Source organism: Manduca sexta, chromosome 8, assembly GCF_014839805.1.
Source record: "Manduca sexta isolate Smith_Timp_Sample1 chromosome 8, JHU_Msex_v1.0, whole genome shotgun sequence".
Taxonomy (NCBI): domain Eukaryota; kingdom Metazoa; phylum Arthropoda; class Insecta; order Lepidoptera; family Sphingidae; genus Manduca; species Manduca sexta.
The window spans coordinates 2,860,658-2,887,425 of NC_051122.1; the positions used below are offsets into that span (position 1 = coordinate 2,860,658).

At 35.2% G+C, this 26,768-nt stretch overlaps 1 protein-coding gene across 1 annotated transcript in view; it reads right to left on the minus strand.

Annotated features, from left to right (window-relative positions):
- Positions 1–231: 231 nt before the first annotated feature.
- LOC115447281 overlaps positions 232–26,768 on the minus strand; it is a 37,930-nt gene continuing 11,393 nt past the window's right edge. Inside the window, exons 2-7 of the mRNA XM_037436561.1 lie at positions 16,227–16,375; positions 12,527–12,737; positions 5,412–5,453; positions 1,139–1,256; positions 729–916; positions 232–341 (exon numbers count right to left, since the gene is read on the minus strand). Of these exons, the coding sequence (XP_037292458.1) occupies positions 232–341; positions 729–916; positions 1,139–1,256; positions 5,412–5,453; positions 12,527–12,737; positions 16,227–16,375 (818 nt within the window). The remainder of the gene's footprint in view (positions 342–728; positions 917–1,138; positions 1,257–5,411; positions 5,454–12,526; positions 12,738–16,226; positions 16,376–26,768) is intronic.

Consider the following 26,768-nt stretch of genomic DNA (forward strand, 5'->3'; position numbering starts at 1 on the left):
TCACAACCCATCACAAATTCTTCCATTAAAAATCTAATTTGCAATCGGAATGTATTATAAAAATTAAAAAAACGTATATTAAACCATAAAATATGAAATAAAAAATACATATAATTTAATTAATGTATTTTGCATAATTTTAACATTCGTGGAAACATTCCAAACTCACACATAATAACGTCGTGCTATGAAACAAAATGCTCCCTCCCGCTCGGCGTGGACTCAAGCCGATCATCTGCAGACGGCAGAGGAGAGCAAGTACGTGACGAGCGCACAGCTGAGCTGCGACGTCAAGTAGGACGACGCTCGGTTGCTCGTCTGCATCGCTGCTGGATGCTCACCTAGGAGAGATAATGGAGTTAGTTTTGGTATCTATTATAGGTCAGTCTAGATAAACTGTTGACTTTACAGCAGTTTGTTAGTACGCATTAGTTACAATTAAGTGGTAACGTCCAGTGGATACATCGCACATTAGAGTACTTAAAACTTTTTTATTACCATGTCTAGTGTTTTTTTTTAATATGTGCTCAGCAATGTAACTCGAATCCACCTGATGGTAAGTGTAGTGGGGTTTAATAGAATGTCGACTGACGAGAAATGATTACCCCTCGACGGTCGACACAATTGTGCAGGCCTTGACGTCATCTAATTTATTAAACACGAAATGTAAGTAATATCTTTATTGGTTGAGAAGTCAGAGTATATAAAGTGTCAAAGAGAAAACAAACCATTGAGCACGTGCACGGACACTGAAGCGGGGTGCGCATTGTTGGGCACGCATGTGTAGTTGCCGGAGTCGGTGAGCGCGGCCTTAGTGACCAGCAGCTTGCTGGTGGTGCCTCCTTCAGTCTTCTCTGTCTCGAGGCTGATGCCACCGCGGGGTGAGTCGAAGTCCACCACTGCGTTACCGTGGTACCTGATTGGTGACATATATTTAGAAAGAGGAGTAAAAATTGGTTGATAAGAAAGAAAAAGAACGAAGAAGAAACTCAGTACTACGCAGGAACTAATTAACTGAGTTTAAATTTGAAATAAAATTCTATAAAAATTGAAACCATTGGTAGCATTCATACTCATATCAAAATAATATACCTTAAGACAAATAAAAATAAATTAACAAATATAGCAAATGACTTACCACAACACCGACGCGCTGGAGGGTGGTGAGGAATGGACGTTAACAGAACACGTGAGAGATATGGTGCTGCCCTTCTTGACGTACACGTCTTGCGAGCCCCATATGGACGCCGCGGCGGCTGCAACAAAACAAACGAAGTTTTCACAAATGAAAATTAAAAGCGCCCTTATCACCTACCGTGATATCGAGGCGATCAAATTAAATTAAATTTATTACCTTATCCTAAATAATAAATTATATGTCTAGATAGAGACAGAGAGAGAGTGGCGTGCTATAATGACACTAAAACAAATAGGCCAACTATTATAAGCTAGAGCGCGTAACAGCTGCATCATAAGCTGTCCTTATGTAATTCTGCTCAAACTATTCGTTGTTTTAGATCGACCTTTGTAGATTCAGCATAATTTAAAGACACAAAGTGACATTTTTAAACATAATTCTAGTTGCAACAGGTGTGAATGCAGTGGTAGCTCGAAGCGCACTGGGCGCGGGAAGAGGGTGAACAGTTCACCTCCATTTTTTTCGACGCATTTGAAGCTATCATTGTCTATCTAGACATATTCTTATAGTAGTTTATCTTATAAACATAAAAAAATATTATGATTATACAATGCCGGTCAGTTGGCAAGAGCGGGTTATGAAAAAGAAACATATAAAAAGACATAGATACTTAAAACACAAATATACAGATAGGTAAAATCGTCATTCGTATAACGTAATAAAAATCATGAAAATGAAATTAATACACATATATTACGATTATATATACTCTTTATTTAATCAATATGAAATCTTTGTTATTGAAAACAGACGAACGCTCTGTAACAGAAACTTTATTTTTTATTGTATTGTGTACCTAAGGTTACTTCCGTAAATATTATAATATTATGCAGAAATCTGACGGTAAAGTTGCATATTTTCAAAGAATTTAATTATGTTTATGGCTGTAGGAGCGATACCTTTGCGTGTTATGGTCTTTGCGAAAGTTAAAAGTCAACATTGACAGATAAATGTCAGTTTTCGCGGTATTATTATTATTTTACCCTTAGATTTTACCTAATTTTCTGAGAATCCGGCATATGGTATATGCATAATTTAACCTTGGAAATGGTTTCGTTATAAGTGAAGACATTAAACCAATTAAATCCATTTATGTACCCAAAATCTAGTTATAAGACATTAAATTGTAACCAAATCATCGCCTATACAGTTGACAGGTCTAAGATTTGATTTCCATACTGGGCTATTAAATAACATAAACCATTTTAACATGCACTCAAAAACAGATATTCACATTAAATAGGTCATAAAGTAGTTATGTAACATGACTTGATACAAGCGAGAGAACAGATACCACTCAATGTGCTGGTGGAATACAACACGGATTAAGTATAGTGCAATTAAATATCACCGTCGCGAATATAACACCGCTGTATGGGGTTAGTTCAATTTGAATCTGATTTACGTGTATACATGTCCAGAATTTAGATTAATATGTATTACAATGACTGTCGGAGCTAGGATATATTTTATATTCGCACGGATAGCTACCATCATACACATGGTGTTAAAACCTACCGTAGTGCCTCACGTAAGTGTGTCGCGTTCCGAGATTGACCTGTGTATATCCGATTCTAATAGGCCGGCATAATTGTGACGACTGCCGAGGGGTATTCTCTCGTCAGTCGACATTCTATTGGACCCCACTCCACTTACCATCAGGTGCAGTGGAATCATTATAGGCACGTATAAAAAAAATGTGTATTCGCTTAAATTGCAAATTTTGGTGTTGATTCTTATTACAAATTTTTCCTTTTATCTCCATTAACGTTCTAAGTTAACATCATAGTAAAACATGCCTGCACGGGTACATAGTATCCGCCTTATTGCCTTTTCAAAGGTAGCAAGCAGAGGAAGGTATCACTCACATTTCGTCAGCTTTTGGGTGCCATGTAAAGTAGTGAGTGGTTAATACTATTTACCGGGCATAATTCTAGGCTCCGGAGCAAATGAGCAAACCTATCGCCAAAGATACATTTTATTTATTTTTATACAAATAAAAGGCGAGATGAGAAAGTTGGCCGTTTGATAAATTCCACTGTCCACACTTCACATAAGCTGCAGCAACGTAAATTATTGAAATACAGTATCTCGCATTGCTATCGTCGTTTAACACATTAGATCACTTTTAATTTGTTCAGTAACTCCGCTATCTACAATATTTACTTTTTATTTAAGAACTCTTTTATTCAAACGTCTAAAATCAACAAGATGGAGTTTTAAATAATACCTTGGCAGTCAGGACCCGTAGAGTCGCCCCACTCGTTTGATTTTATTTCGCATTTGATATGAAATGTAAAATTTTATCGTCTGTCGCAGATTTTTGTCATCACCGACATCTGAGTGCGTAAACTTTGCCACTTTGTTCGTTTGTTTTTCAATTTATACTTGTTTTGTTTTGGATATTTTGTTGAACTTTGTGTAATTGTGTAGGGAAGAGATGCTCGGGTTGCGATGTAGTTGTAAACTTGAGTTATTTGAATCGGAATCGGAGTTGTCCGTGATTGGAATTTGAAACCTATATGACGATACGCTATTATACGCCCGCTGTCCTATCATGGGGCGGAAATAAGTTCAGCGAGGAATCATTGAACTAGTTAACATAGCCACAAATCTACTCTAATATATTTAGAATATTACTCCCTATAACAAGGTAATACATAGGACTTCTAAGGCTATAAAACCATGATAACCGGTTTGAAGAAAATGTTTTATGCTGGACTAATACCGTAAGCTTTAGTTTACAAACATCATGTTCCGGTATAAACCAGTTTAATTCTGGGTAATCATTTTGACATCTAATTGTGTACACTCAGTATCCAGAACGTTACAACCTGAAGTTTAATGGACGTCGTTGCAATTGTTGGCACGTATGTCGGTTATCACAAAACGAACGACATACTCGCCATTATATGTTAATATACAAAAAACGTAATATAAAATAATTAAATTCATGTCAGTCCAAATTGACATGATGATAATCTATATATATAAAAATGAATTGCTGTTCGTTAGTCTCGCTAAAACTCGAGAACGGCTAAATGGATTTATCTTATCTTGGTCTTGAATTATTCGTGGAGGTCTAGGGAAGGTTTAAAAGGTGAGAAAAATTCGAATAATTGCCGGGAAAATCCTCAAAACAGCATTTTTCTATTTCCCATACAAACGTTTTCTAACTAATACGTAGAGTCAATTTGAGCTTTATTGCTATTGTATAAAGTTCACTGTTGTCTAAGCAATGTAGGTGTGTTCCTAACATCAAAGCAGTGTGCGTTGGAGCACAGAATATAATAATGTAATGTCGCGTTCTGAAACTCAACAAAAGTGATATCGCGGACCCGACTAAATTGAACAGTCACAAAATTTAATATATCATTAGTTATTTGGTTGGCTTCACGATATTATTTCTTTTGTTTTACTTTAAAATGCATGTTTTCGTTATGGACAATTTTTGAGCTACTTTTGCATATCTATACTTATAATAAATCTGTAGAGAGGTCAATTCTGTACATGAAATATATTTCCAAAATAACTGGGGGTGATTAGGGATCGATACTGATTTGCCAAAAATGCAATTAGTAAAATTTTTGTCTGTCTGTCTGTCTGTATAACCGTTATAGAAACAAAAACTACTCGACGGATTTTAACTTAACTTGGTACAATTATTTTTCATACTCCTGAGCTGGTTATAGTATACTTTTCATCACGCTACAATGAATAGGAGCATAGCAGTGATGGAAAATGTTGGGAAAACGGGAGAAGTTACTCGATTTCTTAAGCTTCCGTCATTTCGTGTGCAACCTTAATGGTTAAAAGTTCCTTCGATTTCACCAGGATCCCATCATCAGACCCTGACCGGACAATCGGACCACCTGCATACCACCATAAATTAAAAAAACATCCCGACAAATTGAGCACCTTCTCCATTTTTGAAACCCGAAATCCACGCGGGCGAAGCTGCGGGCGGAAGCTAGTATATTAATAAAACATAAACCTTTCAAAACAAACAATGATCATCTACCGTGCAATGAGCCTACACATGCCACAATGGCTATATGAATGATGAACTAAACCCTCGTATACACTAGGCAACATTTGACGCGCGTCACGAGGTAACGGTGCGCGATGTTGATCAGCATGACGCGCAACATAAGATGTCGTGCGTAGTGAATACGAGTCTTACTTAATTATAAAGAGGAGACGAAATCGGTACCTGAGGAACGGGGCGGGGCCGAGGTCGCGGGAAGGGACTCATCTGGAATTCAGAAGACAACATCTTAGGAGGGGCGAGGAATACAAAACAGTATGCCTTATGTATCGAAAGAGTTTAATTCCTTTAGTGGGGTAGTTCCAGTCTGAATTAGTTGGGCCGAATATCAACATGGCTAATAATTATTATCGGAGTTGCCAATACAAAAATTATTAACCTGCTTAAGTTTACATCTAAGTCATGGATTTGGTTACAAAGGTGATTTGAATCATCACTACTTCGGCACATTGGAAATGGTAATTGTTTCGTAATATTAAAAGTTCATTCCGTAAAGTGCAGGTTTACGGAATTAGGTACCTCTTTTGCGTATATTGGACCATCAAGACCAAATAAAAATTTATATAATTGTAACATGTAGGTAGATATTGTAACTTTTACTTTTTGGACGAACACCTCAGTCACCCCCGTAACAATGAAGGCTGAAAGTCTTCGAAATGTCGGGAGAAAATTATTACATAAAAACTGTGATGAAATTCGAAAACTAGTTTTAATTCAATTTCTAATATTGACGTAAACATAAAAAATGATTACACCTCTTTTATTAAAAATTATATCAATGAAAAATTATCATTAGATATATATACAACTACAATCTTAGTGAAAGAGAAGAAATGGAGAGTGAAATTAATTTTACTTTTCAATAGAACGTGCATGTGGGGTCGTAATTTACGTGTATTCAATTTGTGAGTACTTTATCTCTTTCATACTCTTATTAATATTATAAATACGAAAGTGTAAAAATGTTTCGATGTTTGCATATTTGGATATTTGCTAGTAGTAAAATTAATGAATTTACAAATATTGGTAAAGAAACATTTAAAGAAAAAAATCAGACCTTATTAATCAACTATGTACTTACAATAAAAAAAAAACTTGAAACAATTTAGGAATGACATGTATTTCATCTTGTAACTTACATCTACTGCTGAATTTGATACTTTTTTTGATTACATCGACCCAACGTGACGGCCGACTCAATAAGTGATACACAGACTAATTATACATATTATAAGTTCTCAAAAGCTGTCTGTATGTATGTGATTGATTTTCTTAAAATCTACTGAACGGATTTTTGTACGATTATTTACTAAAAGATAGTTCAATTTTTAGGGAAGGTTTAATTTGATAGTCCATTACGGTTTTATGTTAATTGACGGAAATATAACGATTGCTGTTGAAGAGGTCGCGTGGTTGTATAAAATCTCGTGTGTCGGGATTTAAGTGGGAAAAACTTTGTGGTACATTAGTTTCTCCGCGGGCGAAGCCGCGGGCACATATCATATGTAAATTATTGTAATCCACCCCGTACACAACAATCACACAGAAAACTGAGTGAGTTTATGTTCGCATTAGTAAGAATAAGCTGTGTATGTTAAATATAATATTGTAAATAAATAAACGCAGAAACAGCTAAATTAATTTTGGCAAGTTTGACGCAAAGATAGAACATGTCCTGAATTAACAGAAAATACTGTTTTCTTTAAATAAGATGGCGTCGTTTTGATGGCACTGTGAATCACTCATGTTTTAGGGGAAAGGTTTTTCTTTTGGTCAAAGCCGCGAACAAAACCAAACCTTAACTCTTTCTTTCTCTTTTGGGTGAAGGCCTGAGTGGAAATAATACGTTAGGTGCAAATTCAATCTCGTTAGTATAACTTTGAGAATATCCAACTTATGTCCCCGCTAATATCAAGATACTACATAAAATATCTTGATATTTGAACGAAAATACAATGAACAAGTGTCGGATATTTTTCAAATATAACGAGCGGTGTAATTGGCTCAGTGAATTTGAGAGGCAAGCTTGATGTATCCGAGCGTGTACTGACAAATGGGGTACCGAGAGAGCGGCTAAAAAATAGTCGCTCGTTTACTATAACGCTAACAAAGTATCAAGATATTGCAGTTTTACTAGCGTAATTGATTCTGGATTTTGGTTGATTAATAGGTAAATTTGTATTGGGTATTTATTCTGACTTGGCCCTACTTCATTGCAATTTAAACTATTTGTATAATCAACTCGTATCTACAGTAAATTGCGGCCATTACAATTATATAATTTTGTCGTAAGTAAATAATATTAAAGATTAAACCTGAATAGAAACTCTCGACCAGGGGGTAGCAATTGGTCACAATCAGACGTAACTCCGTTTGAATTTTATTACAAATTACTGCATTTAAGTTCACTGCGATCATGATCAATCACACTATGACCTTTATGCGTGATTATGGTCAGCAATATTGTGTATCGCATTTTATTCGACACCAACATCTAAATAGCATAGTGGTAGTATATCTCAGGTAGAAGATTGCGCGGTCGTATACCATCGAGATGGACCGACCAAGTAAAAGACTCAGAGTCCTCTAAATTCTACGTAAATGTTAGAGACTTGCTGGTCAGAAACGGGTGGAGGCAGATCATCCGCTCTAGATGCAACTCTGATACTGACCACAATTCTCAGATATGAGGGACCGACTAGAGAGAGTATATCTCAGGTGTAACAACTAGACTTGATCAGACAACTCGCATACCAGCCTACAATAACTTAACAAAGAATTTCATCAAAACAAAAACAAAGCCATATCACAATTCAAGTGAAAATAAAGCATTCGCTTAACATTTTTTCTCCATTTGGAAAGACAAGAGCTCTTTCTAATTATATAATTTAATTAGCTGAGACCTAATGAGATCCGATGCGACGTCTGCACGACAAAGACTTCCGTGGAATAATTTCTGAACTTAAGGAGCAAGCATGAGGAGATTGTGGAGATAGTTTCCTTATTATGAATAATTAAAATAAGTGAGTCTTCTGATGTAAATCAATTGCTTTTCATTGAACATGTCAGTATCTAACCGTCAATCTTAATAAATGACTTCATTCGCCTTTTTCAAACTATCTGAAAATGGACCAATCAGAACAAAGTGTTTTTTGACATGCGTATGAATGACTTTGATTGCTTCATCCTCGGATTTGGATTGAAGATTGAGATCGAGATCGTTTATTGAAAACCGCTGTGAATCGATCGTAATCTTGTTTTTACCTTTGCCTTCAAACAATATTTTTATACAAATTTTATATTTATGGCTTGTGTGAAATTTATCGTTGTTTTAATCTACAGAGCAAAATAACGGAATAATATTTGAAAATCAAAATTGTGGATTCACTTAAGATTAGCTTGACGATTGTCAGAATTGTGACGGCTTTTATAACTGAATGTATATTGGTCATGTGTTTTAATCACCTATTTATGCAATCGCGTATAAAATATTATATGAGGTGACTTCCCATTAAGTTTTGTGAAATGGTCTAAGAGCATAATTAATAAAATTTTATAATATTCAAATGTTTCAACGACATGATAATGGAAGCTATTGTATTATCTTTATATATAAAATACGTTACGTATCAAAGGAAAAAATTGAATATGTGAGCCATTTCCGGGAACATTAATATTGTTTTATTATTACAAGAGGAAGAGAAAATAAACAACAAAACACATGATTCATATCAATCAAATATTTTTTATACGTAGGAAGTTATATACTTCATATTAACCTTCTGAGAGCAAATGTGATGAAAATAAGAATATTACTTATGAAATACAATTTATTGTTAATGAAATACAATTAGTGACCAAGTCTAGTAAAGCAATGGCAGCCGGTATGAAAGAGAAGCGAGTTAAGTGACAGGACATAAAAAATAAATACTTCGTAGATGCCAGTTCGCTGTTCCAAGCAGGAGCGCCTTATTCATTTGCGTCCTTACTTCCAACAAAAGGTATTCCTAACTTCTCGAGATTAATGTTTGGACCACACCGTTGTTACCAATGCTAGTTGGTATTCCGCCAGACTCCTGTTAATCAGCATGGTGCAAAAGATAAGCTTACATTGTGTTTATAATATGCTCCAAATTTCGATCCATGCAATTTTGAATTTGGTGTCCAGGACTGAAGATTTATTTTTAAGGGTAGTTGACTTATTACCAATGATGTCACAATTAGTTGATCTTAATTAAGTCTGTATTTTTACGAAATTATAATGTCTGGTATGTAAATAACGGTTGGAAGTACTAATTTCCTACCTCCAGCGCATTTTTGCTTCTGTTTTATTAAAAGGGGTAAAAAGATGAGCTGCAAAATATTTTAAATACCTAAATTCTCGTATACCTTCAAAGTAATCAGCGATCTAAATTATATTCTAGATGTTTGTATTCTGTTATCATAATATTTTAGTAAATTTAATGTCAGTAAATATTCCTCTTTGAAATATAGGTAAACTGTTATATTCAGATAGCTGTTCCAAATATCTTCCCCTCCTATTAGTAAACAAAACAAAATTAACATTAATATATTCGATCGCACTCTCCGCCCGTTTTGATTTTACATTAAATTATTCACCGATGGTTGATGGACCCTCTGTATCATTGGAAATGTATGGGTGTCTAATTCTTTGATCGTTCATTACCGGGAGGCATCTCTTTGATTTCGTTGTAATGAAATTCTATTAATATTGGAACAGTTTAACGGGTTTTTGTTTATGTGCTGATTGGGGCTGTGAACTTTGATGGGATTTAGAGCATGAATGGGGTTGAGTTGGATGGGGTATCTTACTAATATTGCATATGCGAAAGTTTGTGTAAATTTTTGAGGGATTGGAAGTTTGTTAGAAGCAATCTCAAAAACAGTTGAACGGATTTGGATGAAATTTGGTACAGTACACCTGATAGGAAGTAGAGTGGGGTCTAGTAGAATTTCGACTGACGCGAGTTGATTACCCTTCGGCAATCGACACAATTATGCCGGCCTGTTGGAACCGAATATACACAGATTTAAATAATAATTATGATTAGAATTCCAAGTACTTCTTGTACTTTTTTCAACTTTGTTTCGATAGTATAGTTACTAGTTAACTCTTCCAGTTATTAAGTTTTCTTAATAAGCAAGCTTAACAAATAGACTACACTCCACTAGATGGTAAGCGTGATGTCGTCGAGATAGATCATCAAATGGCAACAGATGGCTATCTCATGCCATTCGACACAATAATGCCGAGCTACTAAGATCTCTCTTCAAGCTACGGCGGAAAGACCCAGGATTATAGGAAGCAACACGCGCCCAGGCAAAATATTCCAAAGGCTAATGGCGCGGCAAAAAAAAGATGCAGTTATAAAAAAAATGCCGGACATAATATCATGTACATACATTCGGCAAATTATGAAAATATAGTCAAATTTCAATAAAATGTACATTTCCAATAATTGACATTTACATGGGTCGGTTCGAATAAGGTTACCCCACTCATCCTCAAGGGAAACTACTCGAAATAAAAGTTACATATTTTGTTTTAGCTTGAGTGATGGTTCCCCTTTGTTACTGGGTATTAGCCTCCCTCTAATATGACGCGAGATGAATGCGAGATTACTGCGCGTTTTTCACACGTCGGGAACGAAATGGAAGGTTTAGTACAGTAGTAAAATTCGCTTAATTAAGCTGTTCGAAGTTATTTTGTAAATAACGTTTAAAAGACATTTTTGGATTCTAGTAAAACCGGAATAATGCATGTTAATGATGTATTTTAAATTATATTGAACACTAAACAGAACGTTCCAGAACGCAAGTACACTACCGCTAGATCGACGGGGCTATGACATAATATTTTATATTTTATAATTCTTATGAAACTCCTCTGAACAGTATGAAGTATTTTCTTAATTCTTATTCACTTTATTTCTAGCATTTTTCTAGCATATAAATGTAGTCTACAAAGTTGATTTTTACAATTATTTGTTTTCGTCGAATGAACTAAAATGCAAATGCTACGGTAACATTACGTGTGTTGAAGTTTAAAAAATCTGCTATTTTTTGCCTTTCAGTACATTTGAATATATATACTTAATAATTTCGTATTACACTAGTAACTCAACCCGACTACATGCAGTTAATTTGCTGTACATGAGGAGAGAAATGAACAATAATTACTCACAGTGCCACGCATATCGTACCCCCGGCCTCTTCTAAATCATTCTATGTACTCTCTGCTGTAAAACTAGATAATAGTTGTTTCATATGCGAGGTTCTCCGGATAGCTACCACTGCATTGTTTATTTAAACCAGTAGCATTGAAGTGTACTAGTTTGAAGGATGTGGCAGCCAGCATTTATGTTGAAAATGCAATTTAACCTTGTATGTATCAATATAATGAACACATTACTGTCACGCATATAATCCCATTCGCTAGGCTGCTGTTACCGTGCATATCTCATCATTCAGTGCCATAAAAAATAGTAAAACTTCTCTGACATTGACTTTATAGCCCTCTTCCTCTTACTCTTTAAACCGCTAACCTAACGTAATACTAAAACAATCTCCGCGAAGCACGTGGAATATGGGAAACAGAATTTATAATGCCCCATTCAAATGGCACATACATATTTCATGAAGACGAACCTTTTTAAGGCGTACCAAAAATTTTCATACTCAAACTTTTCGCGAGTTCCAACATTATTATATGAAGGACCTTTTTATTAAAATTGTATATGAATAAAAAAGCTATCATAATAGTGTGTTTGCGATGTTTTTTATATATTGTAGTAAAACCTATTTTGCTATTTAACATTTAAGGGTGATAAAGCAATGTTGTATCTCCTAGTACTGGCGTTGTTACTGTTTATGGTGATGCTCACCGTGATGCCATCTGCCCCCTCGCCTTTAAGTCGTATAAAAAATTATATATAATAGTAAATATATTAACTATATCCACCTATGAGGACATTAATATCGGGAAATATCTCTTCAACGTAAAATGATAAATGAATTTAAGGACAAAATTAATTCATGCTTTTTTAATTAGGATAAATCCGAAGGAAAAGTTGCAATTTGCGTAAACGATTACAACTCGTATGACCTCTCTCAAGACATCATTCATAGAAAACACTTTTATCTATCAGTGGAAAGTTATTAGTCTACCTCTTATTCATATTGACTTATGCGAATTCACCTCCATGATTTCACATAATTAAATTAGCACAAAAATATAACCAGATGCACACTGCTTTCACCTTCAACATTCAACACGACGGCCATGTTGATTTTGGGTTCAGTGTTGATCTGGCACTCGTACACTCCTGCGTCTCTGGGTTGCACGTAGTCCACCTTCAAATCCCAATCGTCTGACGGCTCTGGGTGGAGCACGCTGAACCTTGCGTCTCCAGTGTACGTGAAGATGTGAGAAGTTAGGATGTGCAGGTCCCGCTTCCGCATCCAGGATACCTAGGCAAAAAAAAATATATAGGTTATTATTTTTCAAGCCGATATTTTAATAATTTTAAAAACTATCTGTGGTGGCTCGTAATTGGCTTATCTATTGTATTCGTTTCGTCATATATTTGTTGGTTATTGATAGCTGTGAGCCATCCAAATAAAATAAAATTAAAAAATTAAGGTGGTCTAAAATCAATTATTGAGTGAGAAGGACATGCATTATATTATATTTAATAGTTCATTATGTTTCATATATTATTTGGCCTTTCTACAACTGACGTAAACAGGCGGGACATAAATGAGATGTTTAAAGTGTAACCTCTTCAAGTCCACAAACTTATTTGCCTAACATTTGACCAAACACATGCGCTATAATAACTTGAAGCGAACATCTCCAGGGAAGCTAAAAACATAAAGTTCTCATTCCCAGATGGAAATTTTGATGTTAAATTACACGGGGAAGTTCGCCCAACTTGCAGAATGGAGTCGAGATGTGGATCGGTTTTTGGAAAAATCATCTTGTTAGATCTCGTACAAAGTTCTGGAAGGTAGACGTCAAGACTATTTGAGATTCGTTTTACGCAGTTGTTATCTTTGAATTTATTGTGTGGTAGATACACAATGCAGAGTGTAGTTTTGTATTTGGCGATTTGGCGTGTAAAAATCGATTCATTTGAGGTCCCCTTGTTTTAAAGAAAACTAATTTGAAGACAAGTTGATAATGGATTCAAATGAATTGATTACTTTAACAATTAGTCCATGCAAATTTGTTCATTGATAGTACTTTTATAATAAAAAATTTACTAGGTTTAAATATTATTAAATCGACTACAATCCAAATTCTTTTTTTTTTACTAATTTTTCTTCAAGCTTAAGATATCTCTGGAATAAATTAATTTTATATTCAAATTTCATTAGGCTAGCAACGGGGCATCATGTCAAAACATGCCCTCAAAAAGGTTAAAAACCACATTCTGTGTTTCTCCTTGTGACAGAAACATTTAAGTCGATGACTAAGCTTGTTTCGATGGTTCCACTTTTGATAAGGAGAATATTTCATAGATTAAAGATGGACTTAATGTCCTTCTGAAATCTTCCGCATTCTGAATAAAAAGATGAGCGCCGCTCTCTCATAGCCCGGTTGAGCATAATCTGTGATTAATATTACAAGGATAATAAAGCTGTACATTTTTAATTTGACGCTCAGAACAATGAGAAATTACAAAATAAATTTCACCCAACGTTGGGTTTTTGTTTTTGCGCGTAATTAGAGTGAGCGCACTAATTATACGGGACCCTGGGTGCTGCCTGCGCTAATAATAACTTTCTGGGTCGACTATTTGATGAATTAGTCTGATGTGGAGATGGTTAGAATTTTAAGTATTTTGTAAAACAAATGTTTCATGAAGAGACGAGCAACGCCTGCCCAATATTGACACCGTCTCCTAAAGTTTGGGATACATGAAGGCAAATATTTTTCATGGCTTAGATGTCACATGTTGTTGAATTTTTGGATCATACAATGACTTTATCGGTCATTTTGTTTATTACAGTATTATTATCCAGAATAGAGGCGGTCATGTGTAAGGTGTCAATATATCAAAAACATCATGGCGCTAGTATAGCTACATACCTTGGTGGCAAGAAAGTCCGACAAATCTCATTTACAAGGTACTTTTTTACATTGGTTTGCATCACATATTGCCAGCTGTTTGTAACTAAAACCGTTCTAAATGCAAAATGTACCATACATCAAAGAGAATATTTCAAGAAAATTCCCAATTAATTCTAAAAACCTACAAGAACGCTTAATGCCAACCAAACAATATATTATAATGCATCACGGCACACGTCAAATAGCTATTTATTTTCGCCTTGGCACATTAATATGGCGGCCAGTCGTCCGTGCCTGAGGAGGGATGTAGGGGATGAAAGGATGTCCTCATCGACAATGAAAAATTGTTCTTGTGTCAGGTGCGGGATGGCAGCCAATGCTGACGTTCTGATATGATACCGGGTGATGGACGGTGTTCGGTATAGTTTTTAGAATATCAGAAGTAACGTACGCGGTCAGGAGACAGCTAGGTACACCATTTATTATGTTACAGGCACTTCGTATGATTGGAGTATAATGTATACTTGTGTTCAAGTTACAAGCGTCAGTATGTGTTGTATTCTTTGCGTAAGTTAGTTGCCATATAGATATCGTACAGAGAACCCGTGTCATTTGAAAATAAACTTTATTACTCATTGACGTATATTCTATAGACATGAACGTCCATATAAACTATTTGTTTAAAATCTGAACTAAAATGGTAACCAAAACTTCACCGTTGTAACCTATTTATTCACTTGAACAACAAATAATTTTACTTATTTGACTAATGTTTTTTATTCAAATCTAGGTTTACATTTAGGCTCGAGTTCTTATATCATGAGCGCCACTCCATACACAACCACAAGCCGTCAATATTGACTATACTAGTCAGTTTGAATGGATTGCAGTTCAATTCAGTTGAACACAATGAATGTGCGGAACGCCAATTCTAGTACGTAGAACATATATTAGATAGATAGATTAAAAAGGGATATTAGGGCTCTGACGGTATTGAATAATTAATTGAAATTTACGAAAATTTGGTCACTAATTCCCAAAGACAGCAATTCCAATTACAATATGGCTAACGTATTGACTGACGGTCAATAATTCTGTAATTACACCACAAACGGTACATTCAATAGGATTGATGTTCAATCTCTCTACATGCGAACTATAATGGAACGATTTTGATGAAGAGAACTAAATCGGATGACGTTAACTAATTAATGTGTATTGTACAGAATGGCGCAATCATTTCAACATAAGTGTTACAGTGCTGTATATTATGTAGTTTTTGGTTGTCTGAATATTTTATAGAATAGCAGTACGTGCCTAGCAATTTTAATTAAGCAGCATTAGCTTGGTAGTTAAATAGGCTACACTGAATTACTACACGTTGTAGCCTATACTGAAAGTTACATTATAGTTTATATTTCAAACCGATTTTGAAAAATGCAATACCCGAGTTTCTTGCCCCTTCTTTCCTGGTGAGAACTGCTTTTTGAATTGGTGGTAGAGATTGATTGACGAAATTTAAATTATAATGTATATTATTTTACATGTATGTATGTAAATTTTTTCATTTCATTTCATTACATAGATTATAATATTATGCTTCGGGTATGCTTTTGAAAATTATGGATGTATTTATTACTTATATATTATTTTTTTATTATTATTAATACATTTATTTTTGATATATACAATATCGTAAAGATTTAAGTAAGAAATTTTAAGTTCTATCAAGTAAATTTCCACTCAGTTAACGTAAATGTAAATATGAGTATCTTCTATCAGTAAAGAAGCTTATTTCATTAGTGGTATAGAGCTGATACAGTTAATATTTTATTAAATTTTGTTCCTTAATAAATAAAAAAAAAATGGATAAAATTACTTACTGTTCTATTGCCTATATGTTTTGCCCGGCATCGGAGTATCGCGGACTGTCCGACGACTGCCGACACGTTCCGGGGCGACACGTCGTCGAAATAGGGGCGCTCCGGCCGCGACCCCTCCCCAGGAGCCCCTACGCCTGCTAAACCGTGACCTGCAACAGAAAAGCAAATTTTATAATTGGGGATTATCTTTATAAATTACTCTATATTGTGGAAAGTAGCAGAATTCCTGAATGAGAATACAATCCTCGGCGTCAGAGTACACGACGGCTCTTTTTTTTTGTTGATAGGTTCTATGCGGTCCGGGTATTGCCAAAATCATACTTGTTCTCTTCAATCTGAACCTAATCGTTTCTAAATATTGAGAAATATTGGTGGTCACAGGGTGGATATGACGGCTGCAAAGGCTTTGAAAAGCCAAGAGAAAATTATAATATAAAACACTGCAAAAATAGTTTTATTTCAATGTCTAACGATTCTAAATAATTTGCATTCAAAAACTTTTATCCGAGACTTGCATGCCAACCAGACATTTACATAAAAGCCATACGTAACTTGAACCACAATAGAACAGGTCCAATAAGGAAATATTTCCGACCTGTTCCAGCTCCTTCTAGTACCGCCGAACGTTTTATTTCTACCGAAATCGTGCCAGAGTACTTCTTGATATCAAAATTAGATTTGACTAAAATTTTCTCTAAAAAAGTTTTTTTATAGATCAATGAACAGTATTACAAGTAGGTTAAATATGTATGAAGTTAAAATATTTGTGACACTCACATTACTGACCACGGAGCATTTTAGATAATTTGTGTTTAAAAAAAGTTTTTTTTTGGTTATTACGAAATAGTTATCATTAGAGCCCAACAGACAAGAAACATAATTTGATGGAAGACACAATATTTTTAGTATTATCTTACCAGGAATAAGGAAAGGTCGCCATCTTATATTTCATATTTTATCTTGTGATAAAATATTAAACTGCCCGTAATTAAAACAAATAAAAGTAGCGTCTCCAAGGTAGGGTTTTTATTTGTCTCAACATAAAATAAATATAGTATATAAATACAATACAAGGTGCAGTCTTCAACGTTGTAACAAACTCCCTTCTTACTTTCGTTAGTCGACAATTTATATAGACCGGACTTTCCTATTAGTGCAGTCCAATCTGCCGCCAAAAAACAAGCACAAGGGCCAATTTACAGTTTAAAAGAAATTGCAATAAACAAGAAGCACTGAAGACAATATATGGAAGTGCGTCCTGAAGCCACGCGGCAGCAGCTAAGACAAAAGACCTGCCAACCTTGGCATCTACAAAAGAACTATATGCTTGTCATTCTCATTTTCTCCGTGCACCGCACACTTATCAAGCGGGGCTATGGGACCGGCGTGTGATATCGATAGCTTTAGAATTAAGTGATTATTTTTATAAAGCATAAATAAATTATGTCTGATTTAAAGTGTAGACTGCATCGGTGGCGTAGTTGTACTGCATGCGCGGTACAGCACCGCTCAGAGCTCCTAGGTCAGAATCTAGTGTCGGGAAAAGTGATATATGGGTTTTTCCGCTCAGTATCAGCCCAGACTCTGGAATTTGTGTCCGATATGGCGATAGGCCCGCCACTTATCACATCATGGGACGGAACAAACTTGGCGAAAAGTTGGTGCCCTGGTTGCGCCTATGCATACCCTTCCGGGGATAAATGCGTCATGTGTGTTTGTTTTTATTTTTTCGGAGGATCAGTCATATAACGCAATCTGACTGATTGACTTTTACCCGGGATATTTAAATGATAATATTCATCAGTATTGTGTATTATAAATTAAGCCCATGTCTGGGAACAATGTAAAAGAAAGTCCGATTAGAAAAAATAATTTATCTCTTTTATAGCTTTTCTCAATTATATTAATTCCAATAGAAAACTATATTATCAGAATGAAACGTCTCGAGCTAGCTTAGCCATCAAGTCGAATTCCGATTACTGTCAGTAACGACTAGTAAGATCGGCATTATTCTGCCGACTATCCAGGGACGCTACATCTATCTTTGGTTGAAGGTCACTGTAATACTTGTTCCAGGATGGTCCATTTCCCAAACTGGGATAGAAACGTCATGTGATATTTATCAATATAACCTTATTATCCTCACATCATATTTAATCATAAAATATTTAAGTCAACAAATAAAAAAATCCTGCAAAGCATCCTCAAGTTCCAAGCACTACATAGCTCTTATTATTGTGCTCCACTTAATACTTTAAAAATTCAATTTCCTTCACTCATAAAACACTCGACATTGCCAAGTACAAAATAAAAGCTGCACAAGCGGACCGCGCCGGTTTAATGGCCCCACCACAACTTTATATGCTCGCCCGTGTTTCCTTTATAAGAGGGCGGGCAAAGGCTTCGTTCTTATTTCCGGTTCGGCGGGTGTGACGTCACATCCTCCAAACGAACGTACTAGACACTGCAATAAGCGCATGCGGACTTTTTTCACATATACCTGACTCTATTTCCTTCAGATGTATTGGAAAGCTTTTACTTATTGAATTCGTTTGCTTTATATTTTCACTATGTTAATGGAACAAAGAGATTTTAAAGTGCAATTTCCTTTGTAATATTTTCTTAATATATTAATCCACTTGGACGCACTTCTCTATACGAGAAATAATGTTTTTTTTTCTTTTTTTTAATAGTATCGGTTTGAACTCGGAATGTAGTCTCTGCGGACTTTGGACGATATAATACGATTTTTCTTACCCTCAATGAAACTCACATGAGATCTTGTAATATATAAGTTTGTGTATATCTATATATATAAAAATGAATCCCTATTTCCCTTAGTGACGCCATCACGCGTGAACGGGTGGACCGACTTCACTATTTTTTTTTGTTGTGTATGTTATTGTTAGGAGAAGGTTCTTATGAAAGAAAAAATTCAAAAAATTGCGCGGGAAATTAGATCAATTAATAAAACTTAACGAAAATATTAATTTAAATAACTGTTAACTGTTTGAAATAACTGTCAGCGATTTACAGAATGCGCGCTGCAAATTCATAGTTAAGACGGGACAACGTCTGTCGGGTCAACGAGTATTAAGTAGTTCCGAAGGTGACCTGAAACACAAGGTAATCTTAGATCAGGCCCCAGTCTCCACAGATATTATGTAACATTATTTTGAAATGTGCTATTGTAATTGTACAAACTGTGGAGAAATAAATAAAAATTATTATTATTATTATTTACAGTTTTTGAAACCACTAACCAATTGAATTACGCTCGATGGGTATTCTCATCGCCAATATCTGAGGAACTACACCCGGATCCCGGAAAACTCTTTCACGCAGACGAAGCCGCGAGCATAAGCTAGTCATCAATATTCCTTTAATACATTCTGATACATAAATTCACTATTTGCATATCTTCCTAACCCATGGAAATAAAAGCTTCAACCATTAAACAAGTCAGCATTCCGATTAAATAGTAACAACATTGTGTTCAGCAACACCGTCGCGTGACAACTAACACCGGGTAAGTGGCCGCTAAGGAGTCAAATCACGCGAACTGAACGTGTTTATGCAAATATAAGCACTTTATTTTACGTGTTTGATTAATAGTACAGATGTTTCTTTAATGGTGAAGGTTGTACTTTTGGACAACAAGCGACTCAAGATCGATTGGCGACCGTTAGCATTAAAGAAAACACTATGCATAAAAATATAACAATAATATATAATATCAGTCCTGTATTATATACTGTCCCACTGCTGGGCTCGGCTTCCTTTACTTACTCCACCACGGTGGCCTGACGCGGATTAGTAGACTTTACACACCCTTAAAATTCCTACAGAGAACTTCTCAGATTTGCAGGGTTCCTCACGATGTTTTCCTTCACCGTTAAAGCAAGCGACAATTCACATAGAATACATACATAACTTTAAAAAAGGCAGAAATGTGCTCTTGGGATTTGGACCTGCGGACATTCGTCTCGGCAGTCCGTTCATCACCCAACTAGGCTATCAATTAGAATATATGTAACTATGAATTTAGTCTGATATAAAGCTCTTTCCTATATTTCTGTTCAGTTGTAAAATGACCGCACAAAATGGCTAACAAAGTATTCTTCAAGTTATTTCTGTTTTCATTCAGTTTTGAGGACAAAATAATACAATTTTAACAAAATAAGCTCATAAATAATAAGCACTGAAGTGGGTGAAATGTTACCCCCGCTGTGCTGGAGGCTTCCTCGTAATTACTGCAATGAATATTAACGTCCTTTTAGGGTTGGGATTCGCTTTTGTTGGTTTTTGGCAATGGATACTTTTTGTCCACAGTAAAGGAGTCAAAGAGAAAATTATCGAGAAATTAACTTAACTGGTGCTACGTCTCTTATATGTGAGAGTCTGCTTGGGTAGGTACCACCGCCATGTCCATTTCTGCCACCAAGCAGTAGTGTGTTGTCACTGTTGTGTTCCGGATTGAAGGACATTGTAGCCAGTTTAACTATAAGAAAGTGGAATACCAAACAATACTTTGTAATTCAAGGTGTTGGATAGTGTTTCTACTGTTTATGGGCGGTCGCATCGCTTACTATTTAGGCGAACAGCAAGCTCGTCTCGTCATTCAAAGAAATAAAAAAAAAATAGCTCTTGGTCTCAAAATGTCGTTCATGTACTGCAGGCTTAAAGTCTGTAATTTCCCTCCGCTAGAAATCAAAACAATTTAATTTTGCTAAACGAACTTCAACCTTAAGTATTTGTCGCCGAGTTTTAGCTATAGATACGTTTTTTCGACTTTTGATTAATTTGCATCATATTTTTTCGTATACTAACTTTTTTTTAATTTCCTTCACTAATACCTTTATCCAAACATTTTTAATGTCTTCTAATAGCCTTTAATACTTTCAGTCACCTTCCCACGAATACAAATTGCGTCTCGGATCAGTTAATTGTAAACTATAGCCAGGTGCCTAAAACTTGTCTCCAATAGAACGCTCCGCTGTAAATGTATTTCGTTAATAAAAAAGTACGGGACAGGTATTGCCTGGTTTCTATTTTATGTTTCCGAAAATACGTAAATTCAAATTGAAACAAAATAGGTTTTTTTATAGAAATTAGCGGAGGTATGTGATTTTTTTTGTGTTATATATATGGCGGCCCATAACTATAGCAATATTACTCAAAGCTTTGAATTACTAAATACTACACGGTAAAGTATTTCGCTCGTAATCATTATGATGTATAAGTCCCAATGCCCAATAATAATGTACTATAAAACTCTTTCAAAGGGAGTAGAATAGTTTATTTCTCTAGTCGTCTCTTGCTCATAAGTTATAACAAAAAATATATAAAGTTGTGTCATCGACTCAATTTCGTTAGCGGAGTGCTATAATTTCATGTATTTTTTTCTGGTAAATAAATGACTTGGATTTAATGGTAACACGTAGTTCTAAAATAAACAAAAAAAAGACCCCAAATCGACTGCCCTCCTATTAAATGAATGTATTATGAAGCCAACTCCGCAACGCGACTTTTTGAAAAAAAGTCAATGTGGATGTTTCTGCACCAAAAGTTAATAACTATTATTAAAAGAAAAGATTTTACTTACGAGCGTATTTAATACACATTTATGAAAATTTACCACCACCAGACGGTTATGTCATTGGATTAATTCTCCCTCATTCTGCTACAATATATATGCATATGTTATTTCCATACAAACAGTTTACCAAAAATATGAGCCGTGATTCAATGTTTACATTTATTTTATTCGCAGTTTTGGCGTTAACTTGTGAGAGGTTTACACTAAATGTTTTTAAAAAATGCGTGAAATATTTTCGTATTTTTTGAATTTGCAACTATCGATGGGTTTTAAGTTTTTATATTTCGTTTTCGATTTTCTTAGATTGTTTTTTCGGTGTTGTTTATATTTAACAAAAAACGTGTAATGTTTAAGTTTGGTAGATGTTTTAATTCTAATTTTAAGTACTAATATTTTATTTATGAAAAAGCAAAAAAATCATTTTCATTTTATGCAATAATAGATCGCATTGAGAAAGATTAAGATGGAGCTAGTTTCTGGGCTAAAAAGTGTTATGATATATAATGTACACAATTTTTTATGAAGATATTTTTTTACGTTACTCCCCCCCCCCCCCAACTTTAGGTAGAAGGTAATCCTTTACAAAGTACTAGTTTTTGGCTCCGGCCTCCATCGGCGTGACAAAGATTTTGTTGGAGCCCTATATACACATGCTGATACCAGAACGCGACATACTAATATGGGCCATTATGGCGGATTTTAACACCTAGTATACGCTGGTCCCTATCCGGCCGGATATAAAATATATCCTACCACCAATAAAACTTATTACGTACGTAACGTATTTGTACACGAGACGGTTGAACATTTTGCTAACTAGTGTTATTACTGTTTATACGCAGTACTCATCTCTAGGGAGATCTGTCTCTCTCGTAATTCACTTAAAAACCTATTCATCAAGTTACTGTCTAAGAATCCCAATCCCACACATTCGCGATAAGCATCACACATACACACACAAGTGTTGGCCCTCATCCACCGCCTGTCTCTGGGCAAAGAAAAAGGCAATTTCGTTATCATCTTTATTTGCCTTACGGTCCAGTGTGACGCCTTTGAGCCTCGCATTTGAATGTTGTCGACATCTTTCTGAGAATCCAATACTTTCTTTGACTGGCTGATTTATCAAAAGAAATGTTGGTTCGATTTTCGATATTTTCTGATGTATTTTTGGGTAACTGAATATCCGAAAGTAATATCCTATTGGCTCATTGGTGTCATAGCTGTGTGCTTGGCTTAAAAATAGGCTGGTTTGGATGCCAAGAAGATTTGTGTTGCCTTGCGGTAGTGTTCAAGGTCTGTTGGTCTTAGACTCTGGTTAGTTTAAGCGAAGTTGTACCTAATATATTTGGTTGGCTTGGCATCTTGGCCATTACGTGACAAAATGGCCAAGATACCAAGCACAGTGCAATGACTTGCAGTATTGTACTGGGTAAAGTTTTAATTGTTTATATATAGGTGAAACCTCTACTGCCCGAAATCTAAAAACTTATTTTATCTGAGATTAGAATGTTATATTTTACGGTGGTTCAATTTTTTTTCTATTGTTCTTAACTCTATTGTATTTAGCAGCACGAAAACTATTGACTGTCCACCATAAATGATTATATCAAAATGAACATATATAGTTGGATAAAAGCAGCGATAGCAAAAAGATTTGAAAGAAACCTGTCAAATCGAAAAGAGATTCGACGAGATTATAAACCGATTTATAAATATAATTTCATAAAAATATATTTTCAAAAATATGACTCCCAGACCTACACTAAAATATGTCTATCCAAAGAAGCAGAATAAACACAACATCAAAACGGCTAAACCAATTTTGGTGAGACACTTGTTAGGAATATATATATAACACCTTTTCACTAAAGGGTCACAACATATCCGATAATCTTGTACAAGGCACTTTACCTTATGTACGATCAAGTACTTACGCATTACATCTGATATCACAAGAATCCTGTTCTAGGGTTTCATTAGTTGAGACCTTAAATATATAATTATAAGGTATAGGCGACACGCAAATAGCTGATCGCAACTCTGTACGTAATTTGCGTGTACTAAAGTATTATATTAATGGTGTGACAGGTGGTGTTTATGCGATGATTAATTGTCGTACGTTAATGGAACTTTGGTGGATTAATGTGGTATAAGCGTGGTAAAAACGTCCTTATTAACATAGTCGATTGTGGGTGGAATAACAATAATCGGCTGAGGAATTAAATATGTTGAAGTGTACTCGCTGGTGGTAGGTAGGTATTTTATATCCGTCAGGATAGGGATCTCCGTACACAAGGCGTTTAAATCAGGCATAGTGGCCCACGGAAGTGTGTCGCGTTTCGGAATCAGCCTGTGTATATACAGTACCAACAGACCGGTATACATTGATTCCCCTCTGCTACCAAGGACAAATAAATATTTCGAATAATTTTAATCATAGTAGCAATATTGATATGTTAAAGCATTGTGTAGAGCAGATTTCCATTTTGTGCATAAAGTAATTTTAAATTATTTCTTTATTAAATAAAATATAATGAATTATGAAAGATTAGTTTACTTAATATTCAAAACATAAGATTTTATGTAACATGAAACAGGCCACAGTAAAGATTACCTGACACAAGTTGCTGCAAGCAAATAAAACAAATGAGTCGGAATTTCTGCGGTAGTAAACAGGTGAAGAAAATAATTTGAGGTTGAAAAACTACTTCAAAATACCTGTGAAATAAACTTTACTTAAATTTTTGAAGTAAGAATATATTATTTAAATGTAGACTATAATTTTCTGCAAATCGCACCCATTCTGTTTCTTAGACTCCATCTTTACGCCCCAACTGATAAATTCAATTCGTTTTTATAACTTTAAAAATCTTCATAGAGTGGAACATAAAGGGTTTAATATTATTTGCTTTCACGTGCCAGCCTTTTGAAATTTTGTTTGCGAAATCACTCTATCATATTTTCACTTATGAGCATTATAAATAAGATTTTTTGTTTAAATATTCTCTGTGAAAGCTTCTTTTAGGATTTAAAGTGTTTTATATTTTATTCAATAAAAAAGAACATGAATATTTAAAAACCTTCGCGCAATAGAAGAAGGTTACATCTACATATGGTCCACAACTCTCTAAAAATTTTTGAACCCTACTCCACTTATCATCAGGTACAATGGGGTCACTCTGCCGTCCCCATATACAACAAAATGTATATCAAGCGAATTATACATATAACTTTGTGAGGTTTCACCTAAGCCAGCTTGAACAGAGGTATTTTAACACTTCCTATCTTATGTTGAAATATAGGCAAGTGACACAAACATTAACCTAGTTGCGGATTACTGCCTCTCGTAACTGCCTACGCTATAAAATTTATATTCTAAATTTGACGCTGAAAACAATTCCTTACTTTGCACACGTGGTTTACGGAATAAAATGCGTAGAAACTAACATATATGTATAATAAAACACATTTTCTCGAGTAACAAACATTTTATTACTCCACACGTGCCAGTTATTGCAATATACAATTCCCGTAGCGTCTGCTACGACGTAGCGCACTCGTAAATCGTCCATTGTCTAAATTTGAACCTAGGGCTGCAGTATGACGTCTGTGACCGTAAACTTGCTAAAACGTGACGAGATTTAATATCTGTAATACAGTTATGTTTGGTTCGGTACGTGAGGCCTCCGCGCTCGAGTGGCTCTTGATTCCTAGAGGTACCTTGTTGAAAATAAATAACGATTTTTTTAAATCATCTCAAATTAACTATTTAATTTTAGACAGTATTTTTTTGACTGTCTCGGTGGCCTTATTGTACTGCATGCGCGATACGGCAGCGCTCTGAAGACCTGGGTTCGAATCCCGGGTGATGCAAAGTGATATTTGAGTTTTTCTGCTCAGTATCATCCCGCACTCTGGAATTTGTGCCCGATATGGCGATAGGCTCGCCCCCTATCACATCATGGGACTGAATATACTTGCCGAAAAGTGGGTGCCATTGTTGCGCCTCTGCATACCCCTTCGGGAATAAATATGTGATGTATGTATTTGTTTTTATTTTTTAAATAAATTCAGTGTTATCAAATCCAGATAAAGGATAAAAACAACCAAAAAATGTTATAATAGTATACGATCTCAAACATCTTTTACGATGTAGCGCGACGTATATAGGCCGATTATGTAGCTACATGTCTACGAGATCCGTAGCGTTGTAGCATTGTGCTACGCTCGCAACGAGTTTTCCGGTAAGTGTCCCAGTTTATTTATGGCTCGTACTTTGCATGTTATGGTAACTTTGAGCATTAAGGTTTATGGGGTAAAGCTTTGGAATATCACTACTTTTCGAGTCTGGCTTTAATTTCCTTAACATTTGTATAAACGATTTGAATGTGTAGCAACGTTTACTTCTACAGACAGTTGAAATTAAGCTGATATTGAATTTGTTTCCATTGAAATTATACAAAGAATACAAATGCGGGTCGATTCAAAACATTTGAAACTAAATGCTAATGTGTTCTTGACAATTATTCGCTTACAAAATTTATAAATAAGTGTCTGTGTCGTTTGTTGCTCTTAGTTTGTTTTATAAATTTAGGTTATAAAATACGTAACCAAATATGTTCCTTACTGTTTTTTTTATTTAAGTTAATGTACCGCGTATTTTATGGGTAACAATAAATCAGTATCGTTAACTGACGATAAAAAACTCTAATGACATGCAAATTAGTCGTCATGTCATGTGATGGAAGTGGTGATATGGAGGAAGAGGTGGTGTGTTGACTCTGCGTTTTATGGGGAGTGAGAGTTTTCCATCAGACCATGGTACTCTACCATCGACTAACCATACATTCTAGATAAAATTATTAACCTCATGACTCTACCATTCGTTATTCAGAATTGGCAGAACCACCACTCAACAAATCCATAGTCCCAGTATAGGAAAC